We start from the raw sequence: 27,118 nt of genomic DNA on the forward strand, positions 1-27,118 counted from the left end.
CTGCCCTTGTGCTTGCCGAAGTCTATGACTCTGTCCCTCGCCGGAAGGCGGCGGGAGGCGGATAGCTTTGAGCAGAGTGCAACCGCGGTGCCCGGAGGCCGGAAGTGAAGCCTTAGAGCCATTGCAGCAAAAGCGATGAACCGAGGCACGAGGGCGTAACCTGGTTGGTAAACTGATCTCTATCAAAAAGCAAGAGTTCTCACGTGACATCCTTGTGAACATCCGTTGTAGCAAATTATTTACAAGGATGTAAATCATGTTGGCTGTTTATAACTTGGCTGAAATTCTTCTGAGCATAGACGTCCATTTAAAATTAATATTTATTTATTATAATAAATTTATCATCCTTCAATTAATCAATTGGACATCCTATATGATATCCATGTCACCATTTACAAATAAGAAAGTGATTGTGACCATCTATAAATAATAAAGTGATTTTTACTATTTGATTTTAGTTTTTTCAGGACAGTACAATAGTCAGACATGGGGTGATATAAGATTGAAATTTGATGCATCTAAGTATGTCTTTCTTAGGGATGAATTAATGGAAATACTAGGGATGAGTAAATTATATGTGCTTTTGCCTTTGCTATATAAATAATAGAGTTGTTTTTCTCCTCATCAATTTTTAACTAGTACAAACTATTTTGTTAGTGTCTAATTTTCTTATGCAAAGGATTCAGTAGAACAACATATCTCTTATGATTTATTTACTGTGAGATCGACAATAATTACTCCAACAATAAGCAATGGGATGGCTCTTTAGTTATTTTAGCATAAGTTCCTGAGGCTCCAGTTCTGATTTCATGATATATTTTGAATAGAAATCTTCAATGAACTTAAACAACGTTGAACTGAAAACGAAGGACAACATATGCAGCAGCATGGAATTAAGATAGAAAGGAAAACAGAAAACAGACATAGAAAATGCTGATTAAGCCGTTGAATATACTAGTTCATGCTACAGCTTGTGAAACAATGACATGGATAAGCATTTTTCTTTTTTACTGCGTGTATGGCTGAAACGCTGGAAATGTTTGAGTCGCCTTCTCTCAATCTCTGGCAGCTGCAACACAGTACATAAATAAATAAATAAATAAATAAAACGTAGTATATATTCACATGCTGTGTCAGATGTGAGCAAATAAAAGTTGCTGATTAAACCTTGTGGAATATCAAACAAAAACAAAAAGAAAAACGGAAAAAACCCACTAAATTAAGGAAACTTTAAATGAACGTCCATTTTTTTAAAAAATTAAACGAGCGTTCCTCTCATAATTTTATCTAAAAACTATTTCTTTATCTGACATTATTCTAAAACTATCAGATAACTTCTATATTTTTATAATTTATAGCTAGATAGTTTTTACATAGAAGATTTATTATTATTTTACAAAAAAGCACTATGATCGGTAAAATCTGTGTTTTTCTTATTTTTATTTTTTTAGATTTTTCTCTTTTTATTTTAATAAGATAATTAAGAATATAACATATTTTACACATATTATAATTCTAAAATTATCAAATCACATTCTCACTTCCTATTTTACTCTCGTTCTCACAGAAAAAAAATCAGTCAACTAATTATTTTCTAATCAAATTATTATTTTTCAATAGAATTGATTTTTTTTCTAAGAATCTAAAAATCTCGAAATTGTTTAAAATCAATTTCTATGTGTTTAGCTCCTATGATTTTAAAAATAATATTAATTTGATTCAATATATTAAAAATAATAATTTTTAAAATATAAATTAATTCATATTTAAAAAATTATTATTCATAATATATTAAGTTAAATTTATATTTGATAGAATCAGGTAAAACGAAAAGTTACTATGTAATTTGATATTTTAAGATTATAGTGTATGATTTAGTTATTTTAAATTATTATTCTTAATAATATATTAAGTTAAATTTATATTTGATAAAACGAGGTAAAACGAAAAGTTACTATGTAATTTAATATTTTAAAATTATATTGTATGATTTAGTTATTTTAGAAATTTATCTATATAGTACGGTAAAAAAATGGAAGAGTATAAAATGCACGGCTCTTTTGATATATATTTTTTTAATAAAGAATGCATTTTGGTCCTAAAACTTACCGATTAGTTAGTTAATATGCAACGAACCCCAAATAGTAAAGAAATTTATATAAACTTACCCCTATGTGTTCCCTGCGCCCTTCTGTGTGGCCTCTCTTGCACGTATCGCGGACGCAGAGGCGGCGGAGGGGCCACGAATTCCGACTCCCCCGATTCAAAGCTCTCGCCGCCGAGGCACCCCAAACGCCCAAAACTCGGCCTCCTACCGATCCGGGGCAACGGCGAGACCTTTTCCTCCCCCAGAACCTCCCCCATTCCGGCGCGGCGCTTTTCCTCTCTCCTCGCTTTGCCCATCCGCCCAGCCCTCTCTTCTCTCACCACCTCGCCGCTCACCGGCGGCAACTCCGCCCGCCACATCTTTAGCTTCTTCTCCACCTTCGCACGGTCCCGATCCGCCTCCCGGTTCGCGCCGGCCGTCGGATTCTTCTGGGGCTTCGATTTTGGGACATTCGGGTTGGGAGCGGAGGGGGCCGCGCCGTGGTCGGCGTTGGGGGTGTCGGTGCTTACGACGAGCGCGACGCTGATGTTGAGAATTCCTTGCGGGCGGAGGGAAGTGGGGCGGCGGACCTGGAGGGCGGCATAGCGGGTGGCGGAGGAGGGCCGGAGGGTGGAGAGGAGGGCACGGGCGGTGCCAATGTGCGGGTCGGGGCCGAAGTGTAGCCCGGATCGGGCAGCGTAGACGTCGACGGTGATGGAGGCGGTGTCGGAGCGGAGGACGTCGTCCTCGACGCGGAAGATGAACTTGTCGTTCCACGAGGGTTCGGTGCGGCCGGTGGAGTCGACGCGGGTGCGGGCGCGGTCGTCGGGGCGGATATAGGCGACAGCGTAGGAGCGCATCGAGCGGGCGGCGGGGTAGAGGTCCTGGGCCGAGATCAGCGTCACTTCCACGCGGTGGTACGAATACGGAAACGGGGGACGGTCCGGGCAGTAGTCATTGCCGCCGCCGGCGTCGTAGGCACCGGTGGGATTAGAGGGAGGGCACTTCGACGGAGGGGCCATCGGAGTGCTTCCTACGGCCGCGCCGCCCCTTTCCCGGCCCCGCTTTCCGCTTCCACCGGAAAGGGAAGCTTGTTTCGTCCTTTTCAATTCGTGGGGCCCGCTGGAGATGACCTGGTCTACGCCGAGAAGATAATGGGATAGCTACTGCTTAGAATTAACGTGGGCGGTTGGAGAACGCTAATTCTGTTGGGTACAATTAGCGATTGCATCTAATGAGACACGAATTCCTTAAAATAATCTATTAAAAATAAATTAACTATTATCGTAATTAACGACTATTCCGGTCTGGAAATCGAACAAAGTAATTACGAGTCGTTGAGTTTGAGTCCCCTGCATAAACTTGATTTTTATAAGTGTGAGGTTCTCTGGGGAAATTGTGGAGAGGTAGAGAAGATCATGAGAGAGCGGATAAGAAATCATGGGTGGGGATCAAGACCTCTCTCTGCCTCGACGTATGATACGTCGGTAGATTGGGAAGTCAGTGACTGGACTGATCAAGTTAGCTCGACAGATCCGACTGCTCAGGAAGTTGGGAGGTTGATTACTCGGTTAATCGAGTCGGCAAATCAGACTACTATAAAAGTCGGGTGGTCTATTGTGTTAGACTGCTTAGGAAATTAAGAGATGGACGACTCGATTGATTGAGTCAGCTCAGCAGTTGACATACCACATGATATCTATATTAACCAAATCTTGAGTCATACCTAGTCATACCACATGACTCTTATGTTGACCAAGTTAAAAGCCCGTCACATGGACCTACTTACATTCGCATCAGGTACTAATCCTCAAACATTTTTAATCAAAATACAAAAACTCACATCACATTCTATCACTATATTGAATTGTTCTTGAACACAAGTCCAATTTAGACAATTAATTGATGTAGTGATGTCTCCTCTCCAAGACAATTACACAAAGAAACCATTCCATCACTCTACCGATTTAAATTGTTCTTGAACAGAAGTCCAATTTAGACAATTAATTGATGTGGTGACGTCTCTTCTCCAAGACAATTACACAAAGAAACGATTGACACAAAAGTGATTCCTTAGAAGGTAAGGTTGGTGAGTTGATTCAATCATCGTTCTAATGAATTTCCTAGCCATTGCTTTATCTTCTATTCTCTTTGGTGCATCCACAGCCAACCACGCTAATAACAAATATACTAGAATTTAACCTGTCTTTTTTGTTTTTTTTTTGTAGTATGCAGAGATGGTTTTTTATTATAATTAAACTACTTGTTTATTGTATATAAAGTGCAAGTAGGTGCCCACAAAATGATGCTATAAGAGATGATTAATGCTTAATAAGGTAATCTACATGCCACAAGGCAAACGTTAGGAGGCCGCCGGCAACAAATTATGAAAGTTGGTTCACAAGTTTGCATCAACATATGTAACATCTAAACCGATCGCAAATATCATCATGCGATGTAGATATAAGGTGACATATTCTTATCCATTGTTAAGCTATGTGGTGGAGTTTAGTTATGATCAAAACTAGTTGAGTTTAGTTATGATCAAAATTATTATTTATTTATCGAGTAAATTGTAAATATTTATAAATTTATAAATTTAAATTAAAATAAAAGTATAATTAAATTTTATCTAAATTAATAAATAAAATTATTTATAAAACTTGTTCATGAGTTAATGAACTAATTTTATGTATTTTAACTTATTTAGTTTACTATCGACCGATTTCGATTTATTTACCGTCATTTTGGTTAAAATTATAGTAGAAAATTGTACGTTTGGAGCAGTTTCATTTCATTTAATTTTATTTTATTTTATTTTACACCGACTCGCTTTTAATCGCCCGCTCTGGAACGGTCGGTACGCTGGAAAAAGTTTTGCGCCGAGTTTTCGCCAGATCCGACTGCTTGTCGTCGTGGGCCGGAGCTTTTGTTGCTCGGGATCTGAGTTGCGATGGAGGTGGCGTTGGAGATGGTGCGGGTCAAGGACGCCAAGGAGCGGATGGCTGGGGTGGAGCGGCTCCGCCAGGTTTTGGAAGCCACAACCAGGGGTCTCTCTGCCGGCGAGGTCACTGCCCTCGTCGATGCCTGCATTGATCTCCTTAAGGACAGCAATTTCCGCGTTTCCCAGGGAGCGCTCCAATCGCTGTCTGCCGCGGCTGTGCTCTCTGGAGAGAATTTGAAGGTTCATTTCAATGGCCTTGTGCCGGCCGTCGTGGAGAGGCTGGGAGATGGGAAACAGTCAGTGCGTGACGCGGCCAGGCAGCTTTTGATTACTCTTATGGAGGTTGAAGTTCTCTGTGAAACCTTCATTTTCTTATGTCGGAAACTTCTTTAGTTCTTTGGTTGCTCTGTGCCATGTACTGCCCGGAAGTGTTCGTTGTGTGTGCCTGTGCGCTATATCGTCGGATTCATGATTGCATCTATTTATTCTCTACATAAATAGCGAATTACTACTTTTCGACAATTCCACTCGGATCATTGAGTATTCTTCTTCTTCAAAGGAGATCAATCTATATCTTACTCCTTTTTTTTTTGTTTGCGACTATTGAGCGACACTTTCGATGCTGCCTCTTTGTCGAGCTTGTTTCTTATTTGAACTTGAAAGATTTTAAGTCCGTTTTAATACATTTTATATGAACGAGTAGAATGTTCTATTCTCTACTTTCATTTTAATTTTTCCATCAGCTCTTTCTTCTGAATATCAAATAGCTGTTTATGGTTATTATATCCTATTGCTTGTTCCCTTTAAAAAGACCTATTAGTTTTTTCTTCGCAATAGATTTTGTTGACCCAAAACTGTGTGGGTGCTGCTGCTTCCCATTTCTTGTTTGGGATTAAATGACTAACAAGGTCAAGTTCACATGCAAGTTAGGTATCATCCCCAACTATCATTGTCGAAAGAGTGGGTAGTTATGCCTGGACACACAGAAGTTGGAGAGTGAGGGAAGAATTTGCACGGACTGTCACTACAGCCATCAGACTTTTTGCTTCAACTGAACTACCTCTTCAGCGAGTTCTTCTACCTCCTGTATGAGTAGTTTTTGATCTTAAAAGGCATTCTTTATTTTTCAATGCTTGCATCTTCACATTGAATTTCAGAGGTTAATTAATTTATTGTTTCCTGTCTGTTTGCAGGTTTTGCAGTTGTTAAATGATTCTAATCAGGGTGTAAGAGAAGCTGCTACTTCATGTATTGAGGTTAGATACTGTGCTAATCTCTTTATAATCTGTCATCTGATTTGAGACTAAAGCAACGTGTCAATTTTTGTTACTTAAATTCACGGTCAAGTATGTTATGTAATATAGGAGTAGAAGGGCAACAATTGGGCTTATATGCAAAAAGAAGAACAATAATAATAATCCATAGAGCTCCTTTATATTCCATACATTGAGTGGTTTGGTAATTCTATACATTGCCATAATTTGCAACACAAAAAAGAAGCACATTGAGATATACAGGTTATTACATTTTTTTGGATCCTCCTCTGCTTATCCATTATTATCTCATCTGTGCACCACTATTTCATCAGGGATCCTCAAGTTATATTCCAATCTACCTGAGGATTATTAACATTCTCCTGATAACAATGCTGTAAAAGCCACATAGTAATGTAGTCATTTGAGGGATTTCTTTGTGCAAGTGTTTTCAAGGCCATCTTTCACAATTTCAGCACCCTGCAAATTCTACACAGTCTTCAACTAAAAAAATTGATAGTGTTTGGGAGGGGAAGGCTGTGTGGTGTGGGTCATCAGTCGGTGGCTTGGGATTAGGAGAGGATGGTGGCTGTTTGCAATTAGAAGAGTGATCGGATGACAACTGAAGAAGGAAAAAGGCAACCATTAGGTGGTGTCTGCCTGCTCTCAGGAGGGACAAAATATAGAAACTTTAGAACATTTGATGGCCTTGCGGTAGCCACTGACAAATTATAGCCTTGTTTGCAGTATGTTGCAGAATGCATATATTCACTGAGTCACTTACATTGGTTGCAATTCACGAGTCACTTTCACTTGTTGCATCCCTGTAGTAAGATGACAAGCAGGATATATAACTTTTGACTTCTTAAAAGAAACCACCTAAAAAAGAGTAGAAGTGGAGGGCGTACAAAAAAGAAAAAGGAAGTTAAATCAGGCGGCCTGGACTCCGGAGTATATATAGTGAAACTAACTATCAAAGAAAAAATATCTAAATAATCATCAAATTCTCTATGTTTATCTATAGCCGTTGGAAGTGGGTGTCACTTGTTACAGGCAATGTATTTATACCAGCAATACATAGCACATACTAGAATACAACACTACTGCCTTAAATGCAATTACACAGGCAGAGTATTTTAATTCAGGTGTTCACCCTATCAATTCCTGTTGAACTGATAATACCAACTATAACAGGTGGTATTGTATGCCTTTTAAAATCATTTGGAACACTGTGGTTTATGCCATTGGACAAGTATGATCTGATGATTAGCAAATTCTTGATGAGAAAAGGGTTGTAATAAATTATTGTTCAATGAAACAAAACTCACTCCTTTTCTATTTTCTTATCTTGTAAGTGTGGGCATGATCACATACAAATACATTATGCTTCCAACAACTGATGTTGCAGTGGCTTGCTTGTAGGAGATGTATGCACAAGTTGGGCCTCAATTTCGTGAGGAATTACACCGTCACCATCTTCCTTCCTCCATGGTAACTGTCAAAGGCTTTGAACCAATTTAAGCTTGGTTCCTGATTGGAACGAAGTTTCTGAATTTAGTATTTGCAATTTAAGTCTATAAGGGTTAACTTATGAGAGGATTTTTTATGCTAGTGGGAGTTAAATGATCTTCACTTGAAACATTTATTTATTCTTGCAGATAAAAGAAATCAATGCCAGGTTAGAACAAATACAACCAAAACCTCAGCCGTCAGATAGAGTTGGAATTTCTTATTTTTCAACTGAAATTAGGCCATCATCTGCAAACCATAAGAAGAATAGTCCAAAGGCCAAGATAGCTCATAGAGAAATCTCAGTTTCTAGTGGTTAGTGTTGCTCTTCGCATTAAATCATCCTTTGTTTCCAAATTTCACACACACACACACACACACACACACACATACACATATGAAGATCATTTCAGGAATCAAAGAAAACTAGTATAGTTGCTGTTCTTGCAAGATGTTGGTTATTGTGTTTCTAATCTCCATACCAGGAACAGTCATGGGTTGATAGTTGTCTTGATCTGCAGTAGTTTTTTCTTCCCCCTTTCCTGTTAAGGTTTTGTTTGTTTTCACAGGATGGGATAGTCAACAATTGTAATTTTAGAACCCACCCCTTTGGTTTGCCCATCAATTGAGAATTATCTTCTTTCTTTCCTAGAATAAGTTACTTCCTTTATTCTGTTTTGGGAAGAATTATTTCCTTGTAGACAAACTATATTGATTTTTTTAAAAATGATCTTTGTTTTTATTTATTTATTTTAAATTATCACTCTTTGTATAAGCAAATTAATGAAATTATAACCTTTGATGTTTGGCGGATGATTCCCTTGAAGAGCTCATCCTAGTAATTTACTCCATGGGAAATGGAAGGGAAAAGGGAATGATCACTTTGAGGTAATCAACCTCTAAATTCCAAAGGTATTCATTAATTTGGCGGACACAAAAGAGACTCATAGGGCAAAATTTATTGGAGTACATAAGGTGTTTGCCAACAAGGAAGTCGACTTATTTTAGCATAGAGGAAACACTTTATCTTAGAGGGAGTAACTGATTCTAAAGAAAATAAAAATAACTAATTCTCAATTGAATTTGCAACTAGAGAAGTTTTTGAATTGATCCCTCTTTTTGTGAATTGTATCAGCCAAGTGACAATATGAAAAATATAAATTGTCAATAATATATTTCTTGTGAAAAAGCAGACCTGAAGGGTTGATGGCTGGTGTATTTTGTTCAATTATTCTATTTTTCTCCTCCTTTTTGATTCTTTTGTTTTCCCTCCATTTTCTGGTTTAAGAGCATTCGATAATACAACACTAAGATTAGTTTTCGACCTGGTTGACTCCACACTTAATGCTTGCCTATATTGGTAGGTCTTCTTCCAGCATTTATATCATCTTACATATTTTATTATGCTAAAGGGCACTGCTTGCCCTTGCTTGCATCATATTATTGATGGTAGAAAAAACTGGGATATGTTGTCAGTGCTTCTACCAGTAAGAATCAAATGCAAGGTTGTCTTTTGGTATTTGCCTATGAGTTTATTTTCCCATTTGTTTAGGTTCTTATTATGCTTTAATCTTGAATGAATTTAGGTGACAATGATTCTACTGAAAAGCCTGTGGTCCCTATTAATGTGTTTTCGGAGAAGGAACTCATTAAGGAAATTGAAAATATAGCATCTACGCTTGTGCCAGAGAAAGATTGGTCATTTCGCATTGCTGCCATGCAAAAAGTTGAAGGGCTTGTTTTTGGAGGTTTGAGTACTCGTTATTATTTTTATTTATGATCTAATTACATCCATGCTTAATTTCTTATCAAAATTGTTGCTATTTTTTTAAGAGGGTACTTTTGAGCAATTGTTTTGTCTAACTTTTTTTCTATAACATTTGGAATAATTTAGAAATGTTAATCTCTCTAAATAAAACACCAAATTTTGTATGGTTAAGCCATTCTGTAAACTTAACTGTCAGGTTGGTTACTTAACATGGTCATATGATCTGGTGCCTTTAAATATTTTTTAGAGTTGTTATCTCATATGGGAAAGGAATGACACCTCAGGCTTTATAAGGCACCATGATATGTCTATCCTTAACCTTAAGGTGCCATATCTTGACGACAATATCTTGAGTGACTCACATGTTTAAGTCGTTGCGCAAACACACTCTTGTCAAATGGTGTTGATTGTTGGGATAATATAGGTTTTTTTATTTCCCAGTAGGAGTTTTTGACAAGGAGGGTTTTAGTCCTGCATCGACAAGGAGAGAAGATATCTTTATTCCTTGAAGGTGACTTTTGGGAAAGGAGAAGCCATTAAGCTCTTAAGAGGAATAATCCCTTGATAATCCACATGTCAGGCCAATGTGCCAAAAATGCCCTCATCATTTTATTAATTGTTGATCTAACAAAATGTTGGACCCCGTAGTTGTTTTGATGTGATCAACCAAGTTTAGGTTAGGTCCTGTTTGTCTGATCCCTGCGTCTAAGTGTACAGGAGCTTAGGAGCGCAGTAAGTTGAGCGGAAGACGGTTGGCTGACCGGTCGACCGAACGCTAGGATCGGTCGACCGAACCTAAGCCCGATCCAGAGAAGACTGCACCTGGACGGAAGACTGGGCAAGTACAGCAGGTTCGGTCGACCGATCTCTCTTGAAGTCAAAACCTGATCCCGAAGATCAGGTGATCTGATAAGTCTTGGAACCCCTACATAAACGGGTCTCGAATAGCTAAACAGAATAACTCTTGTACTCTCATTTTTCCAAGCAATAGCTCTGTGCTCTCCAAGTGTAAAAGACTTCTCCGCCTCCAGAGAAGGAGACTTTGTTAGTGTGCTTTTTCTGTTGTATTTTAGTTCTGTTCAATTTCTTAATCATTACTTATATTTGAGTTGAAAGTTTTTGAGGAGGGTATAATTTTTATTTGCAGGCAATTCACCCCCCTCTTGCTGGTCCCGCTGTTCCAACACTAAATTGTGCATAAATTTTGACTATTGGACACAGTTTTGTTAACCATATCTTACCCTTCATACTAAATTGGGCAAAGGTAGTCGTTGTGAGATACCATATCTCACTTTGTTCACCAAGAGATTTTTATCCATTTTGCTCTTGACTTTACTCCCATCACTACTTAAGCCTCTTTTTGTACCACTAGGGTAACTCTGTCTTTACTATTTTCAAAATTCATTAAATAACATAAAATAATTTTAATATATGCTACGAGGCAATGTACAATTTTGTCATTATTGTGTTCATTTTATAATTTGAAGCAATTAATTCTGCAAAATTTAGACACTACTATCTGGTTAGGTATTTCATCTTTACTTTTTTTTCTTTGTTTACTAGAAATCCATGATCTAACTCCTCTCTTTTTGTCGATAGGAATTGCCTTTGCCTTTTTCCACTATCACTGAACTAAATATTTTGATATGTTAATAGGTGCTGCAGATTATACATCCTTTCCTACGCACCTGAAGCAACTAATTGTGCCCCTTAATACTCAGCTATTGGATCGACGTTCTAGCATTGTGAAACAGGTTCACTATTCTTGATTTTTGAACTGTTATCTACTCATATTATGATCTCAGCTGAACCATATAAAGTTTTATAACTACTTTTCTATTTCATTTTGGTTCCTTGGTGGAGGGAGTGAGAAGATGCTAATCATTATATCATATTAATTCTCATCAGTTGTTTGCTACCAGTGATAGCTATATAAATCAAAATGACATTTTTCTGAATCATCAAAAGGCGACTCTATTTCATCAAATATCAAAAAGACACTCTTTGTTTCTCTTAAAAAGAACCACACAATTTTGAGAAAATAAGCTTGATAATTCAGAACAATAATTTTTTTAGGTCAATAATAAAATTTGAATCAATTTGAAGACCAAACTATAAAATTAAAATGTTTTCCTATATTGCATCAATTTATTCTTGACCCAGGTGGTTGTTTCCTGTTTCCTGTCTTTAAAAACTTTATGCTAATTATGAACTAACTATAAAATTTAAAAACTTGTTGCAACAGAGAGCATCCCCCTAACTGTGATTAGTCCCTTACATTTATAATCAAATAAAATAAAGTAATGCAATTCATAATTCCAATGAATACTCCAGCAGTGTTCACTTTTGCTGTTTGATCCTAGTTAAAATAAGGCATTTTTCATATCATCTTTTATCAAACTCTTGCATGACTTTTTTTTTGTAGTACTTACCTATAGCTGTTCTTGTCCTTCTTGTCAATTTTTAGTTTAGTATGATGTTTGAGATTTGTTTGGTTAACAAACCATTGTTCTCTGTTCTAATGTGCATAGGGGGCTACTTGCCTGCAAGTTACACCATTACTATATGTGTGTGTGTGTGTGTGTGTGTGTGTGTATATATATATATATAGTTCCTTCAATATGGTTAACATGAAAAAATGCATCTTTTTGTGTCGTTTCTATTTCAGGGAAAAGTTCTATATTCAGCAAATTTATGATTATCTATTGCAATGTAAACCTTTTTGCATTGTTTTTTCTGCTGAACATGGGGATTTATGATGTGTTTGCTTAGACAGATCTAGGAGGGAAGAGAAGAGAAACTTTTTTTGAAATCATTTTCTCTTGTTTACTTGCAAGGAAGTAAAGAGAACAATGGAATTTAATTCCATATGGTTCCTCTTATTTTGTTTCTGCTAGATTGGGCCGAAGTGGAGGGAAATAAATTTTAAGTATCTAATAAACACATGATACGAGATATTATTTCTTTTCTTCCCATTCTGTTTGAGTAAAGAAGATAAATACAATAGACAAGAAGAAAATCTTTTTTTTTTTCTTTTTGCCTTCGCTCAAACTACTTCATTTTCCTCTCACTTCCCTTCCAAGTAAAAGCAGCATAGTCAAATTCTATGTTTTGGCATACACTTTCTTGCAATTTGGTTGATTATGATTCAAACATAGTCTGACTTAAAATGTTAAACCATAAATCTATAGTTTATGCAAGCTTGCCCTAACAAATATTCAGATAGCGTAGCATGGGATAAGATGATTTTCTGATTTTATTTTCTTATCTAGGCGTGCCATTTGTTGCGCTTACTATCAAAAGAGCTAATGGATGACTTTGAAGCTTGTGCTGAGATCTTCATTCCGGTAACACCCTTTTGTGTGCCATAAAGTTGGCTTTATAACAGAAGTAACTGTTGCTTAATGAATCGTTTCAGGTACTTATGAAGCTTGTTGTGATAACTGTTCTTGTGATTGCGGAGTCTGCAGATAATTGCATTAAAACAGTATGATACATGATTGAAACTTCAGATTAGAAATATGACCAGTTTAACTAGGGAGATTGACTGCTTATTTACTCTCCTGCCAATCTATCAATTCCTCAGATGTTGCGTAACTGCAAAGTTGCCCGTGTGCTACCTCGAATAGCTGATGCCGCAAAGAATGACAAAAGTGCAGTTCTTCGTGCTAGGTGAGTAGCAATGGCTTAGACTGCCTGTATGTACCTCTTTGTTCTTTGAAATTTTATGTTTGCTTTACTAGGTGTTGCGAATATGCGCTTCTGATACTGGAGTACTGGGCTGATGCTCCAGAACTTCAACGTTCTGCTGATTTATATGAGGATCTAATCAAATGCTGTGTAGCAGATGCAATGAGTGAGGTAAGATATTGTATTTGATTTTCCAGTTGACTCTGTTAAGTGACAAAACAATCATTGCTTACATTCAGACAGCCGCTTTGTTGATGTTCAGTGCAATGATGCAATCCCATGCATGGTCTAACATTTTGGTTGCCAGTAGGTACCCATATATGGATAATATGTACAGTTCTGACAGAATTGAGAAGGAATTATCTACATTGTAAATGTGTTCCAGTGCTACAAGTGATAAATAACTATATCATATCATGAATCAAAATAAATAAACAACCAGGCTAACCTACATTACTGCATCTTAGGAGCCCCTGGGACTATGGTGTAGCGGTATGGTGCTCAAGTTGTCACCTAGGTATTCGTGGTTCGATTCTCAACTATGACGTATTTGCAGAAATTTTTCCTCCAAATGGGGGGCGCAACCATGGTTTAAAATTTCAACCCGTGTCGAGGTTTCGGTCCCAGATTGAAACGATACGGTTTCGGTCCTACACCGGAACGATACGATTTTGGTATTGTATCGTGCCGTGTCGAAACGGTTTCGGTATTTTTTTTAATTTATATATAATACTTATTAGATAAATATAATTATTGTTTATAATTTAAAAATAAGTTGTATATTGATTTTATATAAATTCTCAATTATTGGACAACTTAATATGGTTAGAAAAATAATTAAATATATATTTGTAAAATAAAATTATTTATTTATTTATTTAATTAATTATTATTTTAAATAATATATATTTAAAAATATTAATAAAACATGAAAAAAAAAATATTATCATAATATAAATCTAATTTATTAAAAAAATCAGATTTTTTTAAAAATTTTAAATGAAATTTAAAATAATAAAAAATATTAGAATATAAATATGAATTATTATAATTTTTAAATGCAATTTAAAACATTAAAAAAATAAATTTTCAGAATATTAATTAAAAAATTAATTTTAAATATATTTTTATATATTTTATTAGGGTACTCTAATTAGGGTTTATAAAAGTCCGTTCGGAATATCACTCCATGAGAGCATCTCCAATGGGGGATATTTGGAGGGGATATTTCTCCAAATATCCCCCACTTCCAAATATCCCCCATTGTAGGGGATATTTGATGGGGCAAAGGAAATCACCGGGCACTCATCAGTGCCCGGTGATTTCCCCTTGTGGGGCCCACCATTTTGGTGGGCTGCCACTATTTGCAATTTGTTAATTTTTTTTAAAGTAATTATGGTGGGTCCCACCCAAAAAAGTGGGTGACTTTTTTAATAAAAAAATAGAACATTACAAAATTTAGAGATAAACGTTAGAACATTAAAAATGGGTGCCACTATTTAATGTTTATATATTTTTTTAATGAAGTAAAATCAGAACATTAAAAAATTAAAAATAAAACAAAAGGTAACGTTCGAAAACACAACGTTCAGAAAAATAAACGTTCGAAAATTTAAACGTTGGGTAACGTTCAATTTCTCTCTATATATACATCCTTTCTTTCATCTATTTACATTATTTTCATACTCATTGTCTACCAAAAATTTAGAGAGAAATGGATTTGTTCAACTCTCCAAGTATCGACGAAAATTCTAGTGAAGAAGGTTCTCAAGTTCGTCATAATTTTCCCGAAGACACAACGAGGCCTACAATATCAGATCCTGGTGAGGCGTTATTTATGATGGTAGTACGCAATCAATTTAGAGTAGTTGAATTCATGCAAGATTATCATGGGAGTACACAAAGAAGAAGAACAATTACCAGAGATCGTGTAGCTGGACACACTCGACTTGTCAATGATTATTTCTGTGTTGAGCCGGTGTATACTGATGATATGTTCCGAAGACGATTCCGAATGAGAAAAGAATTATTTTTGCGCATTGTCACTGATTTGGAAAATCATTCTAGTGGATTTTTTAAATAGAGGGAAGATGCAGCAAGGAGAAAAGGTCTGTCGCCGCTTCAAAAATGCACGGCGGCTATCCTTGATTGCATGCATTGGGCTTGGAAAAATTGCCCGGTTGCGTGGAGGGCACAATACACGCGAGGCGATCATGGCTATCCAACAATTGTGCTTGAGGCAGTCGCATATGTCGATTTGTGGATATGGCATGCATTTTTTGGAGTTGCTGGATCTCGCAATGACATCAATGTGCTTAATGAGTCACTTATTTTTAATGATGTTTTGAAAGGAAATGCACCGGAAGTTAATTTTATTGTGAACGGTACACAATATACAAAAGGGCTACTTTTGTAGAATGGGTCACTTTCGTCAAGAGTTTTTCCTGCCCTCAGGATCCGAAAAGAATTAAATTTAAGGAAAGACAAGAAGCTGCAAGAAAAGATGTCGAGCGGGCATTTGGGGTACTCCAAGCTCGTTGGGCAATTATAAGAGGTCCAGGGCGACATTGGTTTATGGACAAATACAAAGAAATCATGTATACGTGCATTATTTTACACAACATGATTGTGGAGGACGAAGGCCATGCAATATCGATTTGGGTTATGATTTTGTGAAATATTTGAACTATGTTGTAGTTTTTTTTAAAATGTGTACGCTCGATGTTGTATTGCTGATGTTGTATTGTTTTCATTTAAATAAAATATTAATATTAAAAAATATATATTGAATAATTGTCTAAAATATATTTATGAATAAATGATATACGAAATATATTAAAAATATATATTAATTTTATTTAAATATAAAATTATATGTAAGTTAATAAAATGGTTATGGGACCCATAAATATTTGATTGGTTGGAGGTTTGATTGTGAAGTTGAGAATATTTAAGAGTGAGATATTTGATTGGTGGGACCCATAAATATTTGGATGGTGAGATATTTCATTGTGAAAGTTTAGATATTTGAATAGTGGGATATTTGAAAGTTGATGTGGAAGTGGGGTCCACAAATACTTGGGAGAAATATCCCAAGCTATTGTGGATGCTCTGAGCACAACTAAGGAATGTTGGACTTCTAGCGCCGTGAGCGCTTCCCGATTTACGTGGCCGGTGGGAAAATTCCGTGGGGCCGGGCCGGTCACCCCTAGGGCTAGCTAGGTATATCATTACTGCATCTTAGGAACTGCATGAATCAACCAGTACAACATGATGCCTGATCTAGGGAAAAGATACTCGCATTATCCATATGCTTAGGTGCACTGAGACTGCAGTACAATTACCCTTGATTTTTTGAACATCATCTGCCCTTTCAAGAACTTCACCGTTTACATTATGAGAATAAAACATCAAATGAATTAGTATATTTTCAGAATATAAACTGCTTGCTCGGCATGGGCTAGCGTCTAGGGTAACGCCTTGTGCTTTTAACAACACTGAATGAAATTGAGACGGTTCACTAATATTTAAGACTAACAGTTACACCATCTTTGGAACTCATGGTCTCAGTCTGAGACCCAAGCTAAACTTTCAGGCCTAACTGAATTTCTTTATTGTTGATGAATTACTCAGATTGTAGATTTATTTAGATAAACTTTTAACCTGGCACCCTAGGTTAGATTTGTCAGAAGTTTTGAGATCTATTGCAATTAGTTTGCAACAAGAAGCTATCATCTACACTAGCTAAGGTTGGTGGAACCTTTCTATTTGCTCTTTGATGTGGTTCCTTGACTGTTTCGCTTATTTGTCTGTCTAGGTGCGATCAACTGCTCGAACCTGCTACTGGATGTTTACAAAAACATGGCCAGAGAGGTCTAGGCGTCTTTTTTTATCATTTGATCCTGTCATACAAAGGGTACCAGTTCTCTCCCTTCATTTTATGACTGTTGTTTTGCACTAACTGACTATGTTATTTAGTCAGAAACTCTTTTTTTTTCATCTACCTGATTTTGACACACTGTAACAATTCCCAGATGTTGAATGAAGAGAATGGAGGTATGAACAGACGATATTCTTCTCCTTCTCTCCTTGAAAAGGGAGCACACTTATCTCATTCTCCATCTCAATCCATGAGTACAAGCATACCTGGCTATAGTATCTCTGCCATTGTTGCAATGGATAAGACTTCAGCTATTTTGTCAGGGACATCTGTTTCCTCATCTAGCCTTGTGTCAAAATCCAAATCACTTGGTAAAAATTCGAAGAGAAGCCTAGAGAGTGTGCTTCATGCTAGCAAACAGAAGGTTCTAGCTATTGAAAGTTTACTGAAAGGTATTAGCATGTCTGAGAAGAAAACCCTCACTGCTGCATGCTCCACAAGCTTGGATCTAGGTATCCTTGAGATGCTTCATTTGGGTTTAACTATTGTTTTCTTATAGTCAGAGCTAGATAAATTCACTCTTTATTGAACTTTTTTATGTTTGGCAAAATTGCAAGGGCTGAGTTATCTTACCTCATCTTGTTCCTAGTGCAGCCGTTGATTCTCCATCTACCCATGATAAGCCACTCACTACCAGTGTTTCGTCAAATTCTTTTTCTATGCAAAGTTCACCGTTGGAGGATTCAACCATCACAAACATTGGAAAAGATGGTAACAGGAATGGTGGTTTAAATATGTCTGACCTAGTCAGTCAGGTTCAATTATCTAGAGATCAAACAAAACTATCTTTCCTTAATCATGATACATCTGATTCCCTTTCTTTGCCATCATCATACTTGAAACGATCATGTGAACAATTGCAAGACGGAAGTGTTTGTGAAGATAATGTCGATCACAATTTGACTAGGCAACTTCTGGGTATCCAAACAGAAAAATGTAATCTGGAGACACCATCTATGGATTCTAGCCATAGGGATTCACAGAATCTTTATGTTCCCAACTTTCGACGGCCTCTTCTAAGAAAGCAAGTGACAGGAAGAGGTGTGGCAAATGCTAGAAATAGTTTTGATGATAGTCAAATCCTAGCAAGTGAAATGTCTAGCTATATAGATGGTCCGGAAACACTTGGTGATGCACTTAGTGAGGGACTAAGCCCAAGTTCAGATTGGGTAGCTAGGGTTTGTTCATTCAATTACCTTTGGAGTTTGTTGCAGCAAGGTCCAAAAGGTGTTTTGGAGGTAACACAGAATTTTGAGAAGGTTATGAAGTTGTTTTTTCGATATTTGGATGACCCTCATCATAAAGTTGCACAGGCAACCTTTGTAACCCTTGCTGAAATTATTTCAACTTGCAGAAAGCCTTTTGAGAATTATCTTGAAAGAACATTACCACGTGTTTTTGCTAGATTAATTGATCCAAAGGAACTGGTAAGGCAACCATGTTCAGTAACACTTGAGATAATTGGTAAGACGTACAACATTGATTCTCTTCTCCCTGCTCTTGTCCGCTCTTTGGATGAGCAGAGATCTCCTAAAGCAAAATTGGCTGTCATTCAGTTTGCAAATAATTCCTTTAATAAACATACAATAAATTATGATGGTTACAGTAACAACGGATTTCTTAAGTTATGGCTTGCTAAGTTATTGCCTTTGGTAAATGACAAAAATATAAGGCTGAAGGAAGCATCCATTTCTGGAATCATTTCAGTTTATTCCCATTTTGATGCAATTGGAGTCTTGAATTTCATTTTGAGTCTTTCTGTTGAAGAACAGAACTTGTTAAGACGAAAACTTAAGCAGTATACTCCTCGTATAGAGGTTGAGTTAATGAACTTCTTGCAGAATAAGAAAGAACGTCAGCGTTCAAAATCTTTTTATGACCAATCAAATGTTGGAACTTCTGAGGAAGGTTATGTCGGAGGTATTCATTGTGCATATTACTCAGCCTGTTCAGTTGATGGTGAAGGTGAGAGGAAGCGGACTTCAACCGAGCAGTTGATGCAGTTTGATGTTTACACTATTCATGCAACTTCTGATGAGTCTCATCATCCTTCTCAGAATGTTGATGCTTGCACTTCTGATCCTTCATCTCAAGGCAGGTTGGTGACTAATTCATTGCTGAAAACAAATTATAGCATTGAGCATGAGAACTCTCTGTTAACTCCACGTCTAGATGTGAGTGAACTAATCAGTTGTGATGGACACAAGACCATTGATATGAATCATGTAAGTGAAGTTTGTAGAGATCCTGAAATGAACCATAATAAGCTTAATTTTTCAAAATCTAACCTAGAAGGAGATATGGGACCTAGCATTCCAGGACTTCTTCATCAGGTATGCATAGAATATGTTGGAATTTTCACTTGTCTTGTCCTCCTTTTATTTTGTCTTATCATTAAAGTAGTGCAAACCAGCAACTTAGGGTAAAAAATGTGTGTATAAGGGATAATTAATTTGGATCATTTTAACTTCCTTTTGTTTGAAGATTTGTAATGTAAATGATGCGAGCTCGAGTTCAGAGAAATGTGACACCTTGCAACAGCTGGCGGAAATTTCACTAAAGAATGATAATTCTGTCTGGGCAAAGGTAGACACCGTTTTCTATTCCCTGATAACCCTTGTTTCCTGCCTACAATTATTTTGTATTACTAGGTGAAATTTTTTGCTGAAACAATGCATCATACTTAGAGAAGTAGAATCTTAGCATCATGCAGCCTCAGGGTTGTTAATTCTTAGAGGTTGACCTTCAATGATATGTAAATAAAAGATGATATGGGATCAATGTTAATTCATACTAATGAGGTGCTTTGAAATCCCTAAGAGTTTCGATTGGCCAATGAACCTGTATGGCACACCAAACAAATCGATCATTAAAAATTTTTTGGTAAAAATATACATGTGTTTGTTTACCTTCTCTAGAAATGTAAAACTGTACATAGGTTCCTCTTCATCCTGAAATCACCTCTCTTATTTTTTAACTTCTCCCTGGAGATTGCCTTTTGGGACTCAAAGAGCATGCGTACAAGTTTTATTTTATTAATGCTGAAAATAAAGTTTTCCAAAAAGTTTTGTAATAGAACACTTATGAATATACAATCATTATGATATCCTAACTGAAAAGCTCTAAAGCATAATCTGTTGGTCTGGTGGCTAATGGGCATGAACATTTCTGTTCTGTGTGAAAGTGGATGACTTCTCATTCATGACAGAAGTGGTGTGCTCCTTTAACTTGGGAAGTTTTATTATTGTTGAATTACATTCTAGTAGAAATCTTCCCTCATATGACACTATAATATGAGACTTCAAGGAGGGTAATGATAGTGCTAGTTACATGACATATGGGAAAAAAATATACAACATAATCCAATCATTTGGAAGCAGCATTTCATTTTTTGGTGGTTGTTATTCTGACTATTTTCTTTCGAGCAGCCATGAGTGTTTCACTGTGGTAAAGCTTGAAACTAGGTTTGTTGGGGAGCGCACTTTTTGTTGATTGGGTTATTATGATCTTTTATGTTGTATTGTTATGGATCTTCCTTTTCTCATTAATAAATGTGACAAGCTTATATGCATTTTAAGCTTTTGGTGTAATGTATCTCTTTGCAGTATTTCGATCAGATCTTGACAGCTGTGCTTGAGGTGTTTGATCATTCAGATCCTTTGATGCGGGAGCTGGCTCTTTCTGTGATTGTTAGAATGCTTGACAATCAGGTCTTGCCTTTTTTATTTTATTCTCTTCATATACCCTTATTGTTGAACTGTCTTACTATCTAAATGTTCTTTCTTTGTTCATTTACTCACAGAAAAGTGCAATGGAAGATTCTATTGATGTTGTCACTGAGAAGTTGATTCATGCGTCTAAAGATGAGGTTGCGAAGGTATGAATTCTTTCTTTGTTCTCTCTTTAGATACTTCTTTTTAGAGTGTGATTGAATAATACTTACTAGTTACTAGTTGTGTGCGATGAAAAATGCAAGTGGGAACTATTCGTATCCTTAACATTCTTTCCCACCCTGTGCTGTTGAGCAGACCATGTTAAACTGACTCAAGTCCCAAGAAATCAACTGTGACTTAGGTTTATACTTTTCTTTGTATTAATACTACCAAGATTTGTATACAGAGCTTTTAGTGTCAAGTCTAATAAAAAGACAGTTTATAGCATAAGCATTAGCACGGGGCTTTTCTCAACTGTTTTTGCAACATTTAAGCTTATTATCTTTGCTTTTCGTTTTGCTTTCTTGCAGGTTTCAAATGAAGCAAATCAATGCCTGAATATTATCTTGACACGCTTTGATCCATACAAATTCTTAAGTGTATGAACTGCTAAGTTAGACAATTCATGTTTGGAAACTATTTTACTAAGTAAATTAGTCTCTATCTTAGACATTGTTATCCAACCATTTCCTTTCTCTGCAGGTTATAGTTCCTTTATTAGTCAGCAATGATGAAAAGAGCCTTGTTATTTGTATCAACTGCTTAACCAAGGTATCTTCTCTTGTGCCCTAAGCTTTGGCTTTTCATCGTATGCTCTCAGCATCTCAACATAAAACTATTTGTTTCCTTGGCACAACTTAATATTTGCTCTGTGAACTGCCTTTTGGTTTCTTTTGGTATTCTACGCAAATAGCAACAATGTCACTCCACTATGGGGGAACAATGACTCAATGAATACCATCTGAATCAGTTGATGGGATTAGGTGGTCAACTTCCAATTTCAAGTTTATTAAACTATTAAAAAATTAAGGTGGTATGAATTACTTTATGTTTACTAAAAATACAAAAGTCATGGCATCAATGTGGCTTCCCCCTTTTTTCATTATTTTTCATTTCTTTCTTCATTTTATTTCTTTTCACATTTCAGATTATAAAGGAATGATAAATATCAAAACTGTATGCTAAATAGACATGATTAAGTAAAAGTAAATATTTATTAATGGTTTAGATACAATGCATGAAGTCCATGTACATCATAAAGCATACAAGATGTACAAAATATATCTTAAATTCAAAGATTGTTAGTCAAGTTGATCGCCTTTGATCTCCAATTGTTGTAAACCAGCTAAAGAAGATTAGTGATGCTTCATCACATAAAGAAGATACTTGACTTTTCAATCTGAGTAAAATTTTCTTAGGTGCCTCTTTTATCTTTTGACTGCAAGAACACCCTACAGGTGGATGTGACTCAAAAGATGGACTTGGCAATTGAAGGTGAATTGTGGGCTATAAGTTACTGGCTTGTATCTGTTGGAACCCCAAGGTTGTTTTGGTGTGATCAACAAGTTAAGTTAGGTCCTGGTTGTTTCTAACCTTGTGTCTAAGCGTGCAGGAACTTAGGAACACAGGTAGTCAAGCGGAAGACGCAGCTAGCGAGAAGGATGGCAGTCCGAGGGACGACGGAAGATTGCTCGGGAGCTCGACGTGATTTGAGCCCTTTTGGATGGCGAGATCACCCAGTGAGCGGATCCGGAGGAGAAGAACCGGACCGAGGTGGGACTGAACCGGAGAAGAGGTCCCATGAAAAAGTTAACGGCTATTGACTTTGGGCTCGCGCCTGAACCCCGCCGGACCTGATTTGACCAAGATCGCGATCTGGGGATAAAGTTTTATCCCCAGTGCGCCCGAACCCTTCCAGCGCCCGACCAATATAGTCAGCTTTTCATCTATTCGAAATTGTAACAACACTTGTGTGCTTCACCGGTTTGATTAGCTTCTTTCTTTTTGTGCCTACACTTCTCCGCCTGAAGGAGTTCCTAGTGCAATCATCTTCCTTGGATTAACAACCTCCCGGTTGTAACCAAGTCAATCGGTGCCTCGTTTTATGCTTTATTTTCGCTTAATCTATTTTTCAAGTGTTAGCTTAATTGTTCGAGAAAGGGTTGTGTTTTATTCTGGGCCACCCCTTCTAGCTGGCCCAACGGTCCTACAAGTGGTATCGAGTCAGGTTCGATGGCCGGATCTAACATCCACCCACCAAAATTCGAGGACTTTGCAAGTTGGAAGAAGCACATGGAGGTATTTTGGGCACCGATTTTGATTTATTACTAATAATGGAACTTGGTAAAAAAATCAATGGACAAAGAAAGAGCGGGCCGAGTACGTGGCAAACCTACTAACTGTACTTCCGCCAAAAGAAGTCAACCGTGACCTACAACTCGAAAGGAGCTGGGAGAAGTTCCTTGAATTACAAGGACCATCCGTTGCGAGGCGGGACTTATTTAACCAACCAACCTCCGTCTTGAAGAAGGTGAAACAATTGCACATCTACACTCAAGGATCAGGAGCTCATCATCGGACTTTCGAATCTCGGAGAAGAGGTATGCTTTAAATTCCTTCCTAGAAATTCAAAATGGGCATCACTAGTAGATGCTTTACATTTCGAAGGACTTAGAAAAAATTTCATTAGAAGAATTTTTTCAACATTTGAAGTGTGTGCAGGAATGAGGGAGCCAAAGAACAACGTCGCCGCTTCGAGAGACGAACCTGAATCGAATCTTCTCTCGACGACGAAGAAATGGTAATGATGGTAAGACGATTTAAGTTATACAATTCTAGAAAACTAACCATCCAAGGGTAGAAAGAAAAGGAAAATTTGTCAAGGACAACTGCCCAAGTGAAGAACAAAGACAAGGGAAAGGGTAAGAAGCCTATCCAAAACGAAAGGTGGGACGATACCTCGTCCGAATCGAAAGTCGAGCCGCGTTAATGGCGAGTCATCAAGACGACGATCGCGATTCAAGCTCTTCCGAAATGAGCATCGAGAGCATCGTAAGTCTCTCTTCCTCCCGATAAAATGTTTAAGTTCGTTAAACTTTTAACAAAAGATTGCTGCAAATTAGAAAGTGAAAATAAAAATTTAAAAGTAATTCTAGCTAAGTCTTGTCCCTTAGAAGAATTAGATAAATTAAAAATAGCAAATGAAAAATTGAAACTTGAAAATGATGATTTGAAAATTCAAGTAGATAACTTGAAAAACTATGCATGTTCATCTAAAACCAATTTTAGAAGATTTAATAATTTAAATTGGTACCTTAAATATCACCCGGGACAAATTAGGAATATTTCAAGAAAATATGTCCCTAAAAGCTTTTTAATTAATCCAGTAGGGTGGAACCTATATTGGGTTCCTAAAACATGCCTAAACTAAATTATAAAATTAGCGCTTTAAGTGAGAAAATTAAACAAAGAATTTCCTTATGAGGCTTTGTCAAGGAAGTGGTTGTTGTTCCAATAACCAAGAAGGCCTAGTGCCTCCAAAATATTGAAATAAATGTTTAATTAACTTACTAATGAAGCATTAATACAAGAATTAATTAGTGCTTGAAAAAGGTTATTCAAAACATTTTATTTCAAATTAGAAATTTACTTGCTTAGAAATTTTTTTTTGCCTCAGTCAATTTAAAAAAAAAAATACTTAAAAATGTAAGTTAAGATTTTTTTTAAATTCAAATTTTTTTTGGATTTTTTTTATACTTAGAAATATTCTCAAAAATTATTTTTTCCTAAGTTAAGAACTTTTTCTTGAAACTAGAAATCTCAGCTTAAATTATTTAGAAAAATTTTCTAAATCTCTTAAAAACTTAGGAATTTTTTTAGAAATACTTTTTCTAAGTCTTTAACCCTTAGATTGTTTTTCTTGGAACCCCATTTTTTTTGTGATCAAAGGGGGAAAAGGGAAAATATAAGTCTAGGGGGAGGTAGATAGATTTAATTTGATTTTATCTTTTCTATCTTTTTGCACTTAAAATTGAAAATTAAGTTAATTTAAAGTATAAGTCTAGGGGGAGGTAGATAGATTTAATTTGATTTTATCTTTTCTATCTTTTTGTACTTAAAATTGAAAATTAAGTTAATTTACTTAATCTTATTTAATGTCTATTTTAACCCTAGCTTAACTTGGGTTGATCACACCAAAAAGGGGGAGATTGTTGGAACCCCAAGGTTGTTTTGGTGTGAGCACTGCGGAAGAGTATGCTGGTGGACGAGAAGGAAGCGTGCGGCGGTTCCGAGGGATGTGAAGCCAGAGTGGAAGGAAACTCGAGAAGACCGGAAGTTAAGTTCTTTTGTGCCTACACTGCTGTAAACGAGGCTTCTCCGCCTGAAGGAGTTCCTAGTGCAATCATCTTCCTTGGATTAACAACCTCCCCGGTTGTAACCAAGTCAAATCCGGTGCCTCATTTTTATGCTTTATTTTCTGCTTAATCTATTTTTCAAGTGTTAGCTTAATTGTTCGAGAAAGGGTTGTGTTTTATTCAGGGCTATTCAACCCCCCCTTCTAGCTGGCCCAACGGTCCTACAGTATCTACAGAGTGGTGACCGCATATAGCTGCGGTTGGAGACCCAACTTTGGCACAATATAGCACTTAAGCCTTGGTTATAATTACTGGAAATTTTAGCAAAATAACTGATGTATTTAAAGACTAGTAGATTGGTGTAAATATGCTATACTAACAATTCAAGTTGTGGACTATTCGTTTATCATTAAATGAAATGAACTCATTAGCTAGAAACAGTTATTTAGCATTGCTAAAAGTCGGCAACAAAATTTATTGCTAGCATGTTTAAAATGAATGAAAGTTTTTGCAGATAGACAAGTTTAGTCAATTATGCAAAAGGCGTCTATTTGAAAATTATTCTCACATAGATAAATAGAATCTGTAGACCTTAGTAAATAGCAACATGCCTTGTGGAAAAAGTCCACCACAGTTATGGTGGTAGAGGCCGTGGCCATTCATGCAGCTTTTGTCATGTCCTTGTGCAACAACACCTAATGGTGTTTTTTTTTCTCAAGAACATACCTTCAATATAGTTCAGTAATAGGATAAGATCAATTTAGCTGGTTCAACTCTTGTTTTTTGGTGATTCAATTAACAATGCTGAGTATTTACTCATGCCTTATCTATTGCAGATTGTCGGACGGCTTCCTCAAGAAGATTTGATGCAGCATTTGCCTTCATTTTTGCCAGCATTGTTTGATGCATTTGGAAACCAAAGTCCAGACTTGAGAAAGGTGGCTTTTTCCCACTGTGTACAGCATGTGCACACGTGGCTTCTTTCTGATGCTTATTATAATCTTTTTCCATTGCTATATATATGCTAGCATAACTTTTTTTTCAAAAAAAAGATTGCATGATAGGTCACTTTGCATAAAAATAATTCTGCTAATATTCATACTGTGATAACCAAGCAAAAATGACTTAGGTTTAGTCTTTTTAACTTGACTATTAGTTGCTAACAAAAATGACATTGTACTTGAAAAAGAAAGATTTATGTAATTGTACCTAGGCATCTTTTATACTGGGAAGATCAAACTAGGTTTGGGCCACCATAACATTTTTAGAACAGAAGTGTGGTTTCCAGCTCCTAAATCTCTTCTTCAGATTGCAAAATAGGATTTCTAGATTATTTTTTTTTCATTTGATAAATCTGTTCGTTGCTCTTTTTCTGGGGATGATACCTTGTGTTCTATATTCTACTTTTTGTTGATAATTATCTGACATGTTTCTCTACTAAATACTTTTCAGACTGTTGTTTTCGGTTTGGTGGAAATCTATATCATATTGGGGAAGTCATTTGTACCTTATTTGGAGGGCCTTAGTAGCACGCAGCTACGACTGGTGACCATCTACGCAAACAGAATTTCTCAGGCAAGATCTGGTGCTTCACTCAATTCTTGTCACTAATGTCTTTCAGTTCTGTCTTATTTGTTTTTGTGAGGAATTTGTATAGCGTGATCAGCCCCTCGGTATTTTATTGTTTTCCCTGATTGATGACCGTCGGAATGTAGTTTGCTGGAGAGGGCTGATGGATCAGTTTATTTATCATGTTGTACAGAAGCATGTTCCCGTCTCTTGTAATACAGAGTTACTACTCGTGAGATCTTAGCTAGCATGATGAATATATGCATGATGTGCTGAAATAATCTTCTGGTA

General features: G+C 36.6%; 2 protein-coding genes across 6 annotated transcripts; one reads left to right on the plus strand and one right to left on the minus strand.

Annotated features, from left to right (window-relative positions):
* Positions 1-907: 907 nt before the first annotated feature.
* On the minus strand, positions 908-3,322 carry LOC121981787. The gene is made up of 2 exons (XM_042534501.1): positions 2,169-3,322; positions 908-1,069 (listed from the first exon to the last, which is right to left on the minus strand). The coding sequence occupies exons 1-2, from the start codon at positions 3,106-3,108 to the stop codon at positions 1,056-1,058; spliced, it is 954 nt and encodes a 317-aa protein (XP_042390435.1). The 5' UTR covers positions 3,109-3,322; the 3' UTR covers positions 908-1,055.
* A 1,572-nt stretch (positions 3,323-4,894) lies between these two features.
* Positions 4,895-27,118, plus strand: LOC121981788 (CLIP-associated protein-like). Of its 5 annotated transcripts, XM_042534503.1 has the most exons (22): positions 4,895-5,372; positions 5,961-6,116; positions 6,224-6,286; positions 7,706-7,774; positions 7,942-7,961; positions 8,034-8,107; positions 9,379-9,540; positions 11,217-11,314; positions 12,833-12,907; positions 12,979-13,047; positions 13,147-13,232; positions 13,304-13,421; positions 17,068-17,166; positions 17,285-17,642; positions 17,785-19,523; positions 19,675-19,776; positions 20,796-20,900; positions 20,993-21,067; positions 21,434-21,502; positions 21,606-21,674; positions 26,095-26,196; positions 26,711-27,118. In XM_042534503.1, exons 1-22 carry the CDS (start codon positions 5,040-5,042, stop codon positions 26,867-26,869), a joined length of 4,200 nt encoding a protein of 1,399 aa, XP_042390437.1. In that variant the 5' UTR covers positions 4,895-5,039; the 3' UTR covers positions 26,870-27,118. The 5 variants fall into 5 exon arrangements, with proteins under 5 accessions (XP_042390437.1, XP_042390436.1, XP_042390438.1 ...); XM_042534502.1 differs by having other exon boundaries at positions 7,942-8,107; XM_042534504.1 differs by lacking the exons at positions 26,095-26,196; positions 26,711-27,118 and adding an exon at positions 22,361-22,521 and having other exon boundaries at positions 7,942-8,107.

This window comes from Zingiber officinale, chromosome 5A (genome assembly GCF_018446385.1).
Source record: "Zingiber officinale cultivar Zhangliang chromosome 5A, Zo_v1.1, whole genome shotgun sequence".
Taxonomy (NCBI): Eukaryota; Viridiplantae; Streptophyta; class Magnoliopsida; order Zingiberales; family Zingiberaceae; genus Zingiber; species Zingiber officinale.